The sequence below is a fragment of the Siphateles boraxobius genome, unplaced genomic scaffold (genome assembly GCF_051911475.1).
Source record: "Siphateles boraxobius isolate OS27281-9 unplaced genomic scaffold, OSU_SipBor_1 35, whole genome shotgun sequence".
In the NCBI taxonomy this organism is placed as follows: domain Eukaryota; kingdom Metazoa; phylum Chordata; class Actinopteri; order Cypriniformes; family Leuciscidae; genus Siphateles; species Siphateles boraxobius.
In genome coordinates this window covers 12,793,650-12,809,354 of record NW_027508975.1, presented here as the reverse complement: position 1 = coordinate 12,809,354, position 15,705 = coordinate 12,793,650, and the positions used below count along the sequence as shown (strand labels likewise).

The window sequence follows — 15,705 nt, the reverse complement described above, 5'->3', positions numbered from 1 at the left end:
TAATGGTCTATGTGCGTGATCTAAAATAAATGTGCATTTTTAACGCATTTAAAAATGGGTAAAATTAAAAATAGTTATGGACATTTTTGTTTTGTTTTTACTGGAACCTCGGAAGATAGTAGATGACGTCACATTTGCGCGCCGAAAAAGGAATACTGCAGACGTTCATTATTATAAACACATTCTTCGATTTCACGGTAATTAAATATAAAGTAGCCTCTTTTATGCAATTTACATTTTTGTAATGAAAACTGTTAAAAGCCTAATGTAACGCAAACATCGATAACGTGTTAAGGTGATGCATTCATTGACTGGAAAAGACATCTGTTGTAACATATTACTGTTGTTTTTCTCTCTTGAGATCCATCGAAATGGCAATATTTCCCAGCTCACTGACTGAAGAGGAGGAAGCATTGCAGAAGAAATATGCAAAATTAAAGAAAAAGGTGAAAAACTATGGTTACTCTTCTCAATATACGAATTTTCTTTAACCAAAAATTTGGTTTGTGTACCATTAATAGCGCTTTAGACAATACAAACTGTTTCAAAGCAGATTCACTGTAAAAAAACAACAACAGTGTTTCGTTAATGTTGCTAAATGTATCAGTCATGAAACAATTTCAGCTGTAAAGCAGCTCTGCAGAAGACAATAATGTCAATTTTCAGCTCAAGTCAGTTAATTGAATGTTGTTTAAATTATACATGTACGTATATGCAGTAGTCAATACAGTAGTCAACATCTGAAGTGGATCAAAACCTTTCATCAAAGTTATACATGATTTTTTTGAACAATATCCGGTCTTGTCTTAGGACAACTTTGATTAACTTTTTTGATCCAATTCAAATGTTGACTACTCTGTATATACAGTCATGTGAAAAAGAAAGTTCATACTTTTGAATTCTATGATTTTACGCATCATAAAATATTGGATTATTTTTCTTATGTGGCGGGACTATCCATTTTACACTTGTATTGTCTGCCTTCATTTCACTTTATGTAGAAAAAGGCCCTAATGGCTCTGAAGAAACAGAGCTCCACCAATCAGACGAGTCAGACAGGACTGAAGCGCAGTAAGTAAATCTGTGGATCTCTGAAATTTCCAGATGAAATCTGTGCTCTACATATGATCTCTCTCTCGCTGGCTCTGTTAAGCTTTGTCAGATCAGCCAGTGGTGGACACAGCGACAGCAACAGAGCAAGCGAAAATGCTGATCAAGTCTGGAGCCATCAGTGCCATCAAATCAGAGAACAAGAACTCAGGCTTCAAGCGCTCCAGAACACTTGAGGGTAAACTTAAAGTAAGAGACTGTTTTTTTTTTAACCTTTTTTATTTTTTTATTTGTCGTTCATTGCTATTTATGGAGTTTATTTGTTTCCCAGGATCCAGAGAAAGGTCCTGTCCCAGCATTCCTGCCATTTCAAAGGAGCGTCTCTACAGATGAAGAGCCTCCTGATGTAATGTTGTTTTACACTGTAGAAATGATCTACTCACAGCTGTACATTTCAGTGATTTATTAGCCACAGCATCAAGCAGAGCCCCTTTATCTGTGGTAAAATGACCGTATCGCACTTCCTTATGTGGCTTACAGCTTTTATAAAGTGGTGGCAACAGTTGTTCTAACTCTAATTGATGGAAATAAATGTTGGGATGTTATTTCCACAAGAATTGTATTGACAGTGCACTCTGTAAAGTCTCCTCCAGTACGACCTTCAATGAATTTAGGGTCTGGACTCAGAGGTGCCAATTCATGTGTGAAAATGAGTCTTCAAGCTCCCTCCTAACCATTCTTTCACAATTTGAGCCTTATGAATCTTGACATTGTCTTCCTGGAATATGGTCATAATGTGTCTTCATACATGGTTGTTTAAGAAATGAAAAGCTACACATTTCATCAGTAAGGGTTAGAAGAACTGTTGCCAAACATATAACATGCTTCAAACGTAATAATCACTGCAGTAATGATCCAATTATAGACTCTTAAGAATTTGCCTATTTAAATCTAAACAGTGACTTTTTTTGTGTCCGTAAACTTGACTTTACATAATGTTGTTTCTTCTCGCTGTAGTCTGCTAAACGAGCCCACAGGAAATCCCTGTATGAGAGGTGAGACTGTCAGACCCAGTGTAAAGAATAATATAAACGTCATAGAAAAACAGTATTGCAGTCGAATATTAGACTGTTTTTTTTTTCTGTCCCACAGTTTTGTTCCTGGAGATCGATCTCGTGATGATGAGGGAGGGATGTTGATTCGAGATCCTGAGCGGGATCGGGAAAGAGAGGTGGACTGGGAGAAAGATCGAGACAGAGACAGAGACCGGGACAGAGAGAGGGACCGTGAAAGAGGCCGGGAGAGAGAACGGGATAGTGAACGAGACAGGAGCCGGGATAGAGAAAGGGACAGAGACAGGGACAAAGATCGAGACAGGGACAGAGAACGAGACCGTGAGCGGGACGGACCCTACAGACGTAAGTGAATCTGTGCAACAATAACTTGATTTAAAATAATTCATATTGTTGTATTGCAATTTTATTCATATTTCATGGATATGCGTTTTGTAATACTTAATGATAATAAGCTTTGTTCTGTTGAAAATCTGTAAGTCTAATTATCTTCTGTAATGTTGTTCAGGGTCAGACTCATATCCAGAGCGCAGAGGGGTGCGCAAAGGAAACACAGTGTATGTATACGGCACAGGTTTAGTGGAAGACAGTTTGCGTTCAGCCTTTGCTCAGCATGGCAACATCATCGACCTTTCAATGGACTCACCACGCAAGTACGATTGTTTTCTGATCCTTTTTTGATTGCCTGATCCTTGATTGTCTATAGAAAAGCTTATAGGGTTGATTTGGTTGAAACAGGAATAAATTGAGCCGGGATCTAGTATATTTTGTAATTTTAGACATCACTGGGAAAGTTTTAATTATAAGTCTTATCTTTTGTAATGGTAGATTTATTTCCAGGGATATACAAGAACACTACCATCCAAAAGTTTGGGGTCAGTAAGATGTTTTTTTTAAATATAATGCTGCATTTAAAAATACAGTAAAAACAGCAATATTGTAAAATATTATTACAATTTAAAAGAACTGTTTTCTTTTTGAATATATAGTAAAATTTAATTTATTTCTGTGATGGCAAAGCTGAATTTTCAGCATCATTACTGTCTTCAGTCAAATGATTCTTCAGAAATTATTCAAATATGCTGATTTACTGCTCAAGAAACAGTTTTATTATTATCAATGTTGAAAACAGCTGTGCCTATTAATTATTTTTGTGAAAACAGTGATACATTTTTTTCAGGATTTTTGTGACAAATAGAAAGCTTTTGTACCCTCATAAATGTCTTTGCTGACACTTTTGATCAATTTATTGAATCCTTGCCAAAAGTATAATTTCTTTACAAAAAAATCTTACTAACTCCAAACTTTTGAACAGTAGTTTGTCTAAAACATGTCTGGGTAAACATAATATATATATCCCCCCCCCCCAGTTGTGCCTTTGTGACCTTTGAGAAGATGGAATCAGCAGACCAGGCGGTGGCAGAGGTCAGTGGTCCATTCACTTTATGGGGCCACTTTCTACACTATTGTAGCATCATATTTTTATATTTACAATGCAAATGTTTTTTTAACACTTACATATGTAAATAACCTCAGTTACATGTAGTCGATCACTTTGCATGTGGTCAATAAGGACTAGTCGTAATCCATACTTGTTTTGGAAAACCATACTTGATTCTATACTTGACGTTTACAAGGCCATAGCAGAAAAATATTTTGTGTCCTTATATTTAAATAATTTATTTTACATTTCTATTTAGGTTTTATTTGTTTTATTTCATTTTTAATCATTTTTGTATATCAACTTCTATTTCAGCTTTATTTCAATTACCGAAAATGAATTTGAATAGTTCTGGTACATTCGAAGCCGACCACACAAGTGATACTACTTGTGAGCACTCGCCTACTATTTTTATGGAGTCAAGCTCTAATTGTCAAGTTTTGCAGCTTAGGCATAAGGAAAAAAAATTGTTTGGTTCCGGTTTCCGACCGACCCTGTCGATTTATGTGCGACCCAATTTTTTTTATGAGCTTGGGGAAGAAATAATACAAATTATATAAATACACAAAAAAAAAACTTTGAGGCGAACTATAATTTATGTTTTTGTACAGCACCGTATTTGTATAGCCTGTTGTCCTCCAGCAATGCGAACAAAGGAGGCAGCCACGGGCGTTCACACATCGTTGTTGTCATGTAAATGCACTGCTGCGCTTGTGACAGGGCGCATGAACTGAACGAGCTGAGATAGAGAGAGCCCCGGTAATCACACAACGCGCATACGTCCGATAATGACACGTCCAATTCGCGAACTAATGACTCATTTGAACCGATTCGTTTTAATGAATGGTTAAAACAACTGATCTTTCCAACACTGAACTCACGAGACGTCTGACGTCCCGTTTGCCCCCGCGCACACATTTAAAATCAGCGTTTGTGTGTGTGTAACATGCTGGGACACACAAGGTGGTAGAGTACATGTATAGGTAGGCTATGTTATGAAAAAATAGAGTAGCTTTTCCATCGCTACTGTAAATAAAAACAAAAAAATTAAATGAATAATTTCCATTCTATCCCTTGCTGCCACTGGACAAAAAAAGTCCCTACCGACCCATGACCTCAACTGACAACCAACCGGAACCAAACTTTTTTTTTTATGCCTTAGCGTCCATAAATAGTCTGGTGTGGACCGTGGAGCTTTATATTGTGTAAATTCAAGCTTGTCTACATTGTACATAAACACTCCTGTATTACAAATGCACAAGGAAAATCCTGTTTTCTGTGTTTTGACTCCTTTAAAGGCGTTATAGGATTTAACACCTCTTTATTTATTCACTGAAACCCTTTTTCCACTTTTTCTGCCTCTCAGCTGAATGGCACTACTGTGGGTGACGTCAACATCAAAGTCAGCATTGCCAGGAAACAGCCCATGCTTGATGCCGCCACAGGGAAATCTGTCTGGGCCTCTCTTGGTAAATAAGGACATTTCACAGGAAAAATCTGTCAAGTAGACTGAGTGTTGCACACTTGACTAACCCATTTCTCTTTTTCTATCTCCATCCTTCACAGCTGTGCAGAACAGTGCCAAGGGCTCGTACAGAGACAAACGGAGCCAGGTCGTCTACAACGAAGATTTCCTTTGAAAACAGTTGTTTAGCACATGCTAAATTTCTAAAGAGGTCCAGCATCAGATTGTCTACTTCAAGCAGACATTTAGTTTTTCACAGAAGTGATAAAGTAAATCTTACTTTAATGTAATTTTCTTAAGTAATTATTATGATGTTTGAGCGTGTTTACTGCTCAGTGTCTCTGGACATTTAGCTCAGTTATGGTTTATGTTGTTGTGTTCAATAAATCAATCAAACAGTCTACGTGTGGGGCGACACTTTACAATCTGGACAAACTAACAAATCATTACCTCAGTGAAATAGTTTAACAGGCAGAAATAAGCTTCTTTTCAGTTTTTTCAGGTGACATCAAGCGTATATCTGTGCTTTGTATGGATAGTTGTGTATATGAATAATAACCGATTTACTGCAGTCCTCTGCTGTGTGGAACAAGCTCTTCCCCACAACATTAGATGCTATTGATGAAATGAGCTCTGGTTCAGACATTGCAGTGCTCTGGTTTTGCCTAAAGGAAAACAATACAAATACAGATGCATGCACTGTTATATAAACCCTGTTTAGCATTTCACAACTAGTTGGCAGGAACTGGAAAAGGGAATAGCAATGGGTTGTTTCATCTCTCCCATCCTGTTTACGGGAATGTTTGAGATGATCTCAATTGTGACAAGATATGGTGAGATTGCCAGTGTTATGTAGCTACATGAATGGTGTTACAAGTATTTTTTTAGACAGCTGCATACACAAACTGACAAAAACATAGCCTTTCTATTCATAAAGGAGTGAGGAATGACCGGATATCATTCAATGTGGAGGGGAACAGTATCCCAGGATAATTGAAGCTTAGAGAGAGCCTAAACAGTAGATTATTTGGATAAACACATGGCAGGGTTGGTGTTGAAGCAGCTGAAAGATGTCTGCATTAGATAGATCATTGATTCACATTGTACCATCGCCCGATGTGGTTGCCAAAGATGTATGAGGAGGTTAAGACGGTTGCAGTGACAAAGATGGATAGCAAGGCTAATGATTATAGCAGAAAGTTGCTTGGCTTCGCAGTTGCTTTGCAGACGTAGCACTATCTAGAAGAAATGTATAACAGCTGTTATCACTTTGGGAAACAAACAGGAGAAGTCACATCTGGAGCTACAGAAATCATCAGATCATTCAGTAAGGGGTGGCCAAGCTTGCATCAGAACCTGGGCATGCTTTGAAAGCGGAAGAGATTGTGAAGCAGGTGGTTTCAAGGCTGAAGTATCAAGAGATTGTTGGAAAAACCCAGATAGGAAGAGCAGGTTGTGAACTGGAATGTAGCGTTCAAATGTTGGACAGCAACCTCTAGAAAAGAGAGGAAACCAATGGTGGTGACTGGATATACTGGAAAACTTAAAAAAAAGAAAAGAAAGAATATTCTGTTATCATGTACTGACCCTCAAGTCATTCCAAACCTGTATGACTAATTTTATTCTGTGGCACATTAGGTATTTTGAGAAATATCTTCTTTTTTTTCTTCTCCATTCAATAGGAGACAATGTTGACCAAAGCTGTTTGGTTTTTGTATTCCGCAGATGAAAGTCATAGATGTTTGTAATGTAATGAGGGTGAGTAAATAATGAAATTAGGCACTTCGCCTTAAGGTGATGGGCAATGTAAAATTAATTCAAAGCAAAGGAGAAAACTGTTGGAACAAAAGCTTTTTAATAAGGCTTTCATGGAATTGGCGACATACAGACACTAAAACTGCACTACACATTTTCTTACTTCCCTTATCACGCACAGTACTAATTCATTAACATTTTGTTTGTATTGAACATGTTTTTCACTCTTACAAGCAATAGATATGCTAGACCTTCCCTAGTGTCCATTATTGTCTGTTCACTTGTAGTAAGTGACCTTTAACCCATAAAGAGAAACAGAAAACTAGTATTATGTGGTATAAACGGATAGTTCACCCAAAAATGGAAATTCTGTCAATATTACAAAAGACAAGAGTGTTGAGGTTCAAACAATATTGGACCTCATTGATTTGAAATGTTTTGACAAATTAAAAAAAAACACCAGGACACTTTTTAAAATATCTCCTATGGTTCACAGACAAAAGTCATTGAGGTTTAGAACTACATAAGGCAGGGGTCTCCAATATGTCACTCAGGGCCTGATTTAAAGGGATAGTTCACCCAAAAATGAAAATTCTGTCCAAATTCTGTTCCAAACCTGTATGAATTTGTTTCTTCTGCATAACACAAAAGAAGATATTTTGAAAAAAATGGGGTAAACAAACAGTTTATGGGCCCCGTTGACTCATAGTATTTTTTTCCTCCATACTATGGAAGTCAGTGGGGCCCATCAACGGTTTGGTTAAAACTTGAGGATGAGTAAATGATGACAGAATTTTAATTTTTGGGTGAACTACCCCTTTAAGGTAGCTCGCCAAGACATAGTCCTTTTCATCCAATCAGACTGAGCTAATAGTGTCCCACCCCCTCCAATGCAAGAATTTGACTAAGTATTTGCAGATGTAATAATGGGGTGGGTGATGGCGCAATGGATAAGACACATGCCTTTGGTGTGAGAGACCCGGGTTCGAATCCACTGTGAGACACCAATGTGTCCCTTAGCAAGACACTTAACCCCTAGTTGCTCCAGAGGCGTGCGACCTCTGACATATATAGCAATTGTAAGTCGCTTTGGATAAAAGCGTCAGCTAAATGAATAAATGTAATTACAATATAAAAGAATAAAACCTTATCGGGACATTGAAGTCTCAATCAGCATCATCACGCTCATATGGCTTGTTTATATCGGGATGAGTAGAGACAGCGTTCAAGCTAAGAAAAAAAAAAAAAAAAACTATTTTCATGGATTATTGTTAATTTGAGAGATATGATGCATTCTTTCAGAGATTTAAGTATTAAGTAACATGAGTAGCTCTCAGTCACTTTAATTTTTAAAAAGTAGCTCTCAAATGAAATAAGGTTGGAGACGCCTGAAATAAGGAAATTGTAGAATTTCATTTTTGGGTAAACTGTCCCTATAAGTGAACATAAAGGCCAATTCACACTGCACTGACAGACGGCGACCAACACAGGCAATCCCCAGATGACAGTACGTCCCTTCTCAGACATTCTGCTACCCGACAAATGCCAATTGAACATGCAAAAACAAGTTCCGACCAATGCCAATAACGGCAAAACCCAGAGAAGTGTCTGTTGCCCTTGGTCAGTGTATGTCAGTGCAGTGTCAATTGGTCTTAACAAGGGCACTATCATTCAGTTTCTCCAGGCTAAAGAGCTAATGCTTTGGCAGTGTTTGGACTGCACAATGACAATTCGAAAACATTTTGAAGCAACCATAAAGTTATTATATATTGATTACGTAGACAAACATTTTTTTCTAATGTGCACTGATAAATTATGCACAATAAGCCTACAAACGAGTATTAAGAAAAAAAAAAACAAGGTTAATTTTGATTTCATTGTAACAACCCACACTACGATGATAAAATGTGATCTAAACTCCTCCCCCAACACTGCTCTCATTGTTTCGCTGCATCTCCAGGTAGTTTTGGGCTGTGGTCCTTCCGTGTTGCTCCTTCAGGTGGCGGCGTAGAGCAGGCTTGTGGGCAAAGCTGACGTGGCAGTATGCGCACACGTGCGGGCGCTCCCCGCTGTGCAGGTTCATGTGGTCGCACAGTGTTGACTTCTGAGTAAAGGTCTTGTTGCACAGGGGGCAGCAGTGGAGCTTTGAAGAGCCGCGATGGACAATCATGTGGCGGTTGAGGTTACTGGAGTGGCTGAAGTGCTTCCCACAGCATGGACACACATATAGCCTGTGTGTCGACAGGGAATGCATGGCTAAATCCTGTGTTGTGGAAAACGCTAATCCGCAATGCTCACACACTACTGGTCCTGTTACGCAAGAAGTGGATCCCACCACTGCCACGGACTCGTCAGCAGCTCCACGCTCATTTGAAGGCGCCCCGACTCCCATTGCTTCTTCCCCGCTGGAAGCTTCTACACCAAAGTGTGCAGGAGCTCCATCAGAGCCGATCTCTTCTCCTTGTCCCTCTCCAGCCCTGTAGTCAACACGGAGGCTACCGTCGGCAAGATGTTGATTGGACAGGTAATTGGCCCCAAAGTCCGCTCCAAAACTACCCATAATCTCATCTGGGGTTGGAAAGCGCCAAGCTTCCTGGTAGTTACCCAAGAGCTTGCGGTCCTTGAAGGTGTACCGCTTTCTGTGTTTAAAGCCTCTTCCTCTGCCTCCCCTGTGCTCTCCGTTGCGTCGTTTCCACATGCGGCCCGGCCCTCGGAGGCCGTTACCTTTGGCTCGTCCCTCCATATTGGGCTCATCTATGCCTGTGTCCAGCTGACAGTGGTCGTCTAATACAACAACAGCTTCTCTGTCTTCCTCACCAGCACCGGGGGACTTCTCTGGGTCTTGATGTTCATCATTGATGTGCACCTGAAAGATGTCACTTTCATGCCCGTCCTCTCCCTCGAAGTGGACAGATCCATCTGATCCTCTAATCTGTCATGGTGAAGACATAATTAGTTGAACTTTTTAGACGCAAATGAGCAAGCTGCCAAAATAAGACCTGATCTTGATTAGGGAGGTTCAAACTGACAGCAATATGCAGCAATGTAGCAAATAAAAGTAATTCATTTTAGCAATTTGATGCGTTGCTATGAGTCTTTATGCAAATATATGCAACTGAGCAGTTGTGTGTCTACCACATATGGCTGGGCTTTATTGTGAACATTTATTTTGCTGGTGATATAAAATTAAGGAACATTGCAATAATTCTAATGTGGTTTTTATTTAGCCAATAAGTTTTCCAGAAGGCCATTATACAAATGAAAGATCCTTTCATTTCTCAAAACTCTAGCAATATGTGGTTTTAATATTGTCTCTATTTAAAGGGGACATAATATTCCCTTAAAGTCTTGGTTTTGTTTTTTGGGGTCTACTAGTTTTTATGCTTAAATGTTCAAAAAACATTATTTTTCACATATTTTACGTTATTTCAGTACCTCTCTTCCAAGTCTATCAGTAATGCTATGTTTAGTTCCCATCTCTAAGAAGCCCCTCCATAAGAAAAGCACAATGTGCCCTGATTGGTTGGCTGGACTAGTGTGTTTTGATTAGATAACCGCTTAGAGCGTGTTATGAAAATGTCACGCCCCTTACCATAACCGTGAGTTTAAACACACCACCAACGTAACTCATCCAGATCCTGCTCCTTTTTTGCTATTAATTAAAAATTCTGAAGAATTCCAAAAAAAAAGTTTGCTCAAAAATTTTCATGGACATCACTGCCTGCCATTTTTCAGGGACAAAATCATAGAAACATGTTTCATATTCGACTATCCATCAACAGGGACGACTACTACAACCACCAATACCAATACTTGACAAATTCTAGTAATAGGGCTGTCAGTGTGAACGGTCCCTCTGTATTTTCCTTTGAGATTAAGACGACATCAAATCTACATCTTAAAATCCTAAAATGCAAACACATGCATTTGATTTAATCAATTAGCTTCTGAATCAAATCCAACAGATATTTACATGGTGTATGGTCAAATCACTGTCATCTTTGAGAGGGATGTTGGATAGTTCAGCATCAGCAGCCTGGAGCTCCTTTCCTGAACTGTGCGGATGCAGCGATGCAGTATCAGAAGGAGATGAAATAGATCCCAGTGAATGGGTACTTCCACTGACAATCACTGGCATAGACTGAGGGTCTTCTGATTTCACAGTCTAAATAGATCATAAGAGTAATAGACAATGAATGAACAAGAACAAAGTGGAAATGGAGGGAGGGAGTGAGAAATAATTGCAATGTTGCACTATGTTTTTGCATTACAATAAGTTTTTATATAGATAGTTCAGCCAAAAATAAAAAAAATCTGTTATCATTTACTCTCATGTCGACCCTCGTGTCATTCCAATTCTGTTATCATTTATTCTCATGTCATTCCCTCATGTCATTCCCTCATGTCATTCCAAACATCTTTAGCAGTTGCCTTTTTTTTTATTGAATCAAACAATCACCATGGGCCGTCAAGCTCCAACAAAAACAAAAAGTATTAAAGTGGTCATTTCAGTTTTATTGTTTATTGTGTTTATTCAGTTGTATGGTTTCAGTTTTCTACTGAAGAACTACTGCAGACAGTAGATGAAGATTTTGCAGTTGAGCAGTTGAGGCTTTTGCACCGGATGAGTATTATAGTTCCTATAATATTGGCGTAAGGATTCGTTTTTTTGGTGTGTTCGCAGAGCAGGAACTGGGAACGATTTTTTAGCTCCTACCCAGCACAATAGCCCTTAGCGAATAGCCACAACCTGCCATTATTTAAAAAGCTGTGTAAACACGCAGTTTACAACATATACTTCCTCCACGAACTAACTACACAAACATAGAAAACAGCGATAGATAGCATTTACCTGTCGCCTTTGTCTGCGGCATTGTGTTTTTTTCTCAAAGAAATTCAGCACTGTAAGTTGTCATAGGATATTTTGTACCTATTCGTATGAACCCCTTTTACCTAGTCTTTTTCAAAGATTTTGAGAAGCATTTTGTCTGTTAGAGCGTAGAGCGCCTCAGCTGATGATCCAGAATGTGACAAAACGTCTGGTCTTCAATCAGCCAAAGAGGACCCACGTCATACCCCTCCTGATCTCACTGCACTGGCTCCCAGTTGTGGCCAGAATCAAATTTAAGGTTTTGGTGCTGGCTTTCAGGACTGCCACTGGAACAACCTACCTCAATTCACACTTGCAAGTGTGTGCTCCCACACGCCACATACTGTCACTGAATGAGTGGCGACTTCTTGTTTCCTGACATCAAGGCACAAAGTCACTCTCCAAAACCTTCCCTCTCTCTGATCCTCTGGTGGAATGAGCTGCAAACCTCTACCCGAGGCACTGAGAACCTCACAACTTTCAAGAAACAGCTGAAGACACCTCTTCTACAAGCATTTAACCACTTCACAAACTTTAACCAATGCACTTAGGCCATGTTTACACCTGATATTATGATGTGATTTGGTCGATCAGATCACAAGTGGACGAGGGAGATAGATTTCCATTTACACCTGTTTTGTCCAATTTCGAACACTTCTGTTCTGATTTGTTCGAGGGGATGGGTATTTTATCTTTCGATCTAATGGACAAAATAAGCTGCAGCAATTTACATATGAACGCGAAAGAAGACGACTGAAAAAAATACGGAGGGCAGCAGCTTCTGTTTCTGCTCTGAAAGTGCATAGTACGTTTTTCATCTTCAAACCAAACTACAGCCGACAAAGTTTAAATCCCGTATGGCTAGCGAGCTTCCCATAATGTTAGGTCAGTAGGCAGAAAGTAGGCACAAAAGTCTTTTGTGGAGCACATACGACACAATGACCATCTACACCACGATAGCAATCCGGTCGAATGCATTTTGGACTACCACTGGAAGTGGTCAAAAGTAGACAAGATCAAAACTTTTTAGACCCCATTTACACCTGTATTTAGAGTCATCCACTTGTGATCGGATTGATGAAAACGCTTCTTAATACAAGGTCTAAACGGGGCCTTACACACACAAAAATTATCTTAGTTTTATTATCTTCTCTGCATTTCTCCCCTGCTCTATCTTGTTTCCTAATCGAGCTTGCTAATAAACCTGGGATTGTATACTTTAAATATTGTTGGCTCTGTGACTAATTGCTTATGTTCCTCTATTGTAAGTTGCTTTGCATAAAAGTATCTATGTAAATGTACAGAAAAGATTGTCTCCTCCAAGACAGGATTTTTATTTCTGGATGAACTATTTCATTAAGAAGAAACAAGGTCTGTAATAGTGTTTGAGTTTGGAATACTCACAATTGGGCTGCGGCTCCGGGGCTGCATGTACTGGCTCAGGGCTCCTCTGCATTTCTCCACCACATGCTCCATCTGCAGGTAGCTGGCTGCAGTCAGGTAGTTCACAATTTCTCTGGCACTGAACTGCAGCATCCCTGTGTAACAGGACTGGAGGAGTTCACATACTACCGTTGAGCTGTGCAACATCGACACCTGCTGAACAGAGAGAGCATTAGTTGATATAATTGTAAAGGAGCGGTAGTAGCGACAGATCTTTTCTTCCATATAGTGATCTATATACATCCAAACGGAATGGAAAAAAATGTAAGGCAGGGACCTGGTTCTATTTATTGTTAGTTGTACGAATGGAGGCAGATCTAAATGTGAGCTTGCAGTTGATTGCAAGAAAGGGATGGGTTTAATTAGACTAAATGTTTGAAAAATTTCGGCATACATCACCAGTAAGAAGTCTGTTGTTTCCTTGGAAAATCGAGTGCATTTATAAAATAGATAGGGTGTATTTTCATTTCATGCCAACTTTAAAGGTGTATAAAATCTGCATTACTTGCAATGGCAAACAGAATTGCATAAATATAGATGGATTTCAAACATGTTTCCTGACACTACCCTAGCCCAAAGACATGCCATTGATTAAGCCAATTTTGCTGTGTTTTGATGCAGTTATGTTTTGATAGCACCTGAGCCAAATCAAAAAAATACATTTTAGCTTAACCCAGCCAATCTATCAATAAAGCAGCTATTACACCTAAATCAGAACGAAAAGGTATTGAAATAAGTTTAATAAGTAAAGAACATTTTATATTTAGAAATGAGAAGTGTCCTTGGACAGGTGGATGGAAAGAATGGCATCAAAATAATTGTACGCTAACTGGTAATTTATTAGATCCACTACATTAAAAGTCAAATGGACCAAAGCAACACTGATGATACAGAAGAAAGATCAAATGGTTCGCCTCGAATGACCCTCTAACTTAGTAATTCGTATCGTATGAGAAGCTGTTCAGTTCACCTGTAGCTCTGATGAGGGGTTCAGGAGAAACTGGTCCCTGAGAAATGCAGAGCAAGCAGCCAGCACGACCTTATGACCCCTGAACATGCGCCTGCCTCCCGCCACGATGGTGATGTCACAGAAGTGCTGCTGTGCCCGCAGGGAGTTCATGTTACTCAGGGTGTTGTCTCCATGCCCGGGCAAACGGAAACTCACCACATCCACATTCATGTTGTTCTACAGGAAGCTAAAGGAAAAAAAAAAAAAACAGACACATTTACTTGATATGGAGTATTTTATATCAATACAAACAAAACAAATATCCACACTTATAAATGAATTATCACGGTATCCTGTTACTGCTAATAAATTAACTAAGGGATTTCCATCAAACAGTAAAAAGCTTTCTGAATAATTATGTTATTTTGGTAACACTTTATTTTAAGGTGACGTAGTTACACGTTACTACATGTTCTTACTATATTATTAACAGTCACTAACCCTAAACCAAACATTAGACGTCACTCTATAGTAACGTTAAGTACATGTTGTTAATTAATATCACTCAGTACTTATTTGAGTAACTTAAGTACAGTGTAAATTAACTACGTCACCTTAAAATAAAGTTTAACCGTTATTTTTTGTGACACTGAAGTTAAGTTACTAACGTTATACAAGTAAATATGTAATTTAACATAAAAATACGCATCAGAAACAATATGTCCATTCTCATAACGTCATTCATTCATATTTAGAACAAAGCAGCAGGACAATTGATCATTGTTATTGCATGTTTATTACATTGATGTAAAGTAGCTCACACTGTGTATCGTCTTTTGTTCAGACAGACTGCCTAACACAGTCTTCACTACGCGACAAACTAATCTGATAAATAACATGAACTTACTTGACAGTGATTTAGTGAGAATAAATCAATAATACAGAACACAAACACATTTATGGTGTCTGCTGATCAATCCAGCTTCATCCACATCACTGGAATAGCGAAAACATCAAACTAAAAACACTCTCTGTGAACTCGTTTACAAAAATCTGTTGTTTTTATGTGTCTAAGTTCGGTCATACCTACTATATATTTTTTATTTTGCTCCGTGTGTTTTAAACACAGCTAAAAATTTTAACAGCTAAAATTCGCAGACTGGAATGAAGTCAGAAAACTAAACAGGAAATTTCGAACCCTAAAGACGATTTCAAAATAAAAGCCCACGTAGACAACATAAACGATCTTGGCGACGCAACGATTAATATGGCGGCTGTGTTCAAGAGCCAAACGCCTGTTTGTTTACAACGTGCATGAGCTTAAAAAACATTGTCGTTTATATTTTATGCATATGTAATTGGTTCGACAACTTGTATCCTTTGTATTTTTAACTTAAAAAACAGCAAGCTTTTTCCTAACTGTGAGCTTAGTGTCAAAAGGCCTTTAATCTTTGTTTTACGTGGTAATAACTTGCATACAATTGGTAACCACATGGAGGCGCTATGAATTCAGGGTGGACCTTGAAGGGTGGAAAAAAAAGAGATATTTGCAAATAGACATATATTATTAAAGTGAATATAAAACAGGAAAATGTCAAAGCCACCAGAAAGAATTGGAATCTCACTGCGTTAATATCACAGTTAATTTCAATGATTAAT

At 38.6% G+C, this 15,705-nt stretch overlaps 2 protein-coding genes across 3 annotated transcripts; one reads left to right on the top strand and one right to left on the bottom strand.

The window, feature by feature from the left end:
* Positions 1-117: 117 nt before the first annotated feature.
* Positions 118-5,430, top strand: nelfe (negative elongation factor complex member E). Its single transcript, XM_077196447.1, has 11 exons — positions 118-197; positions 362-446; positions 1,002-1,071; positions 1,154-1,299; positions 1,382-1,456; positions 2,068-2,105; positions 2,203-2,468; positions 2,632-2,776; positions 3,494-3,548; positions 4,931-5,033; positions 5,131-5,430. Exons 2-11 carry the CDS (start codon positions 372-374, stop codon positions 5,202-5,204), a joined length of 1,047 nt encoding a protein of 348 aa, XP_077052562.1. The 5' UTR covers positions 118-197; positions 362-371; the 3' UTR covers positions 5,205-5,430.
* A 1,435-nt stretch (positions 5,431-6,865) lies between these two features.
* LOC143702509 (uncharacterized) lies at positions 6,866-15,249 on the bottom strand. 2 transcript variants are annotated; one of them, XM_077196440.1, is made up of 5 exons: positions 14,954-15,249; positions 14,068-14,293; positions 13,059-13,250; positions 10,758-10,949; positions 6,866-9,716 (listed from the first exon to the last, which is right to left on the bottom strand). In XM_077196440.1, the coding sequence occupies exons 2-5, from the start codon at positions 14,275-14,277 to the stop codon at positions 8,697-8,699; spliced, it is 1,614 nt and encodes a 537-aa protein (XP_077052555.1). In that variant the 5' UTR covers positions 14,278-14,293; positions 14,954-15,249; the 3' UTR covers positions 6,866-8,696. The 2 variants fall into 2 exon arrangements, with proteins under 2 accessions (XP_077052555.1, XP_077052556.1); XM_077196441.1 differs by lacking the exon at positions 10,758-10,949 and having other exon boundaries at positions 14,954-15,247.
* Positions 15,250-15,705: the final 456 nt, after the last annotated feature.

Bases quoted from the DNA above. Each gene is read 5' to 3' on its own strand.
- nelfe (XM_077196447.1), top strand. From the start codon at position 372: ATGGCAATATTTCCCAGCTCACTGACTGAAGAGGAGGAAGCATTGCAG. The intron at 2,777-3,493 runs GTACGATTGTTT...CCCCCCCCCCAG, and splicing joins TCAATGGACTCACCACGCAA to TTGTGCCTTTGTGACCTTTG. The intron at 5,034-5,130 runs GTAAATAAGGAC...CATCCTTCACAG, and splicing joins ATCTGTCTGGGCCTCTCTTG to CTGTGCAGAACAGTGCCAAG.
- LOC143702509 (XM_077196440.1), bottom strand. From the start codon at position 14,277: ATGAATGTGGATGTGGTGAGTTTCCGTTTGCCCGGGCATGGAGACAAC. The intron at 13,251-14,067 runs GTGAACTGAACA...TCTGTTCAGCAG, and splicing joins ACCCCTCATCAGAGCTACAG to GTGTCGATGTTGCACAGCTC. The intron at 9,717-10,757 runs GTAAATATCTGT...TCACCATGACAG, and splicing joins GTGATTTGACCATACACCAT to ATTAGAGGATCAGATGGATC.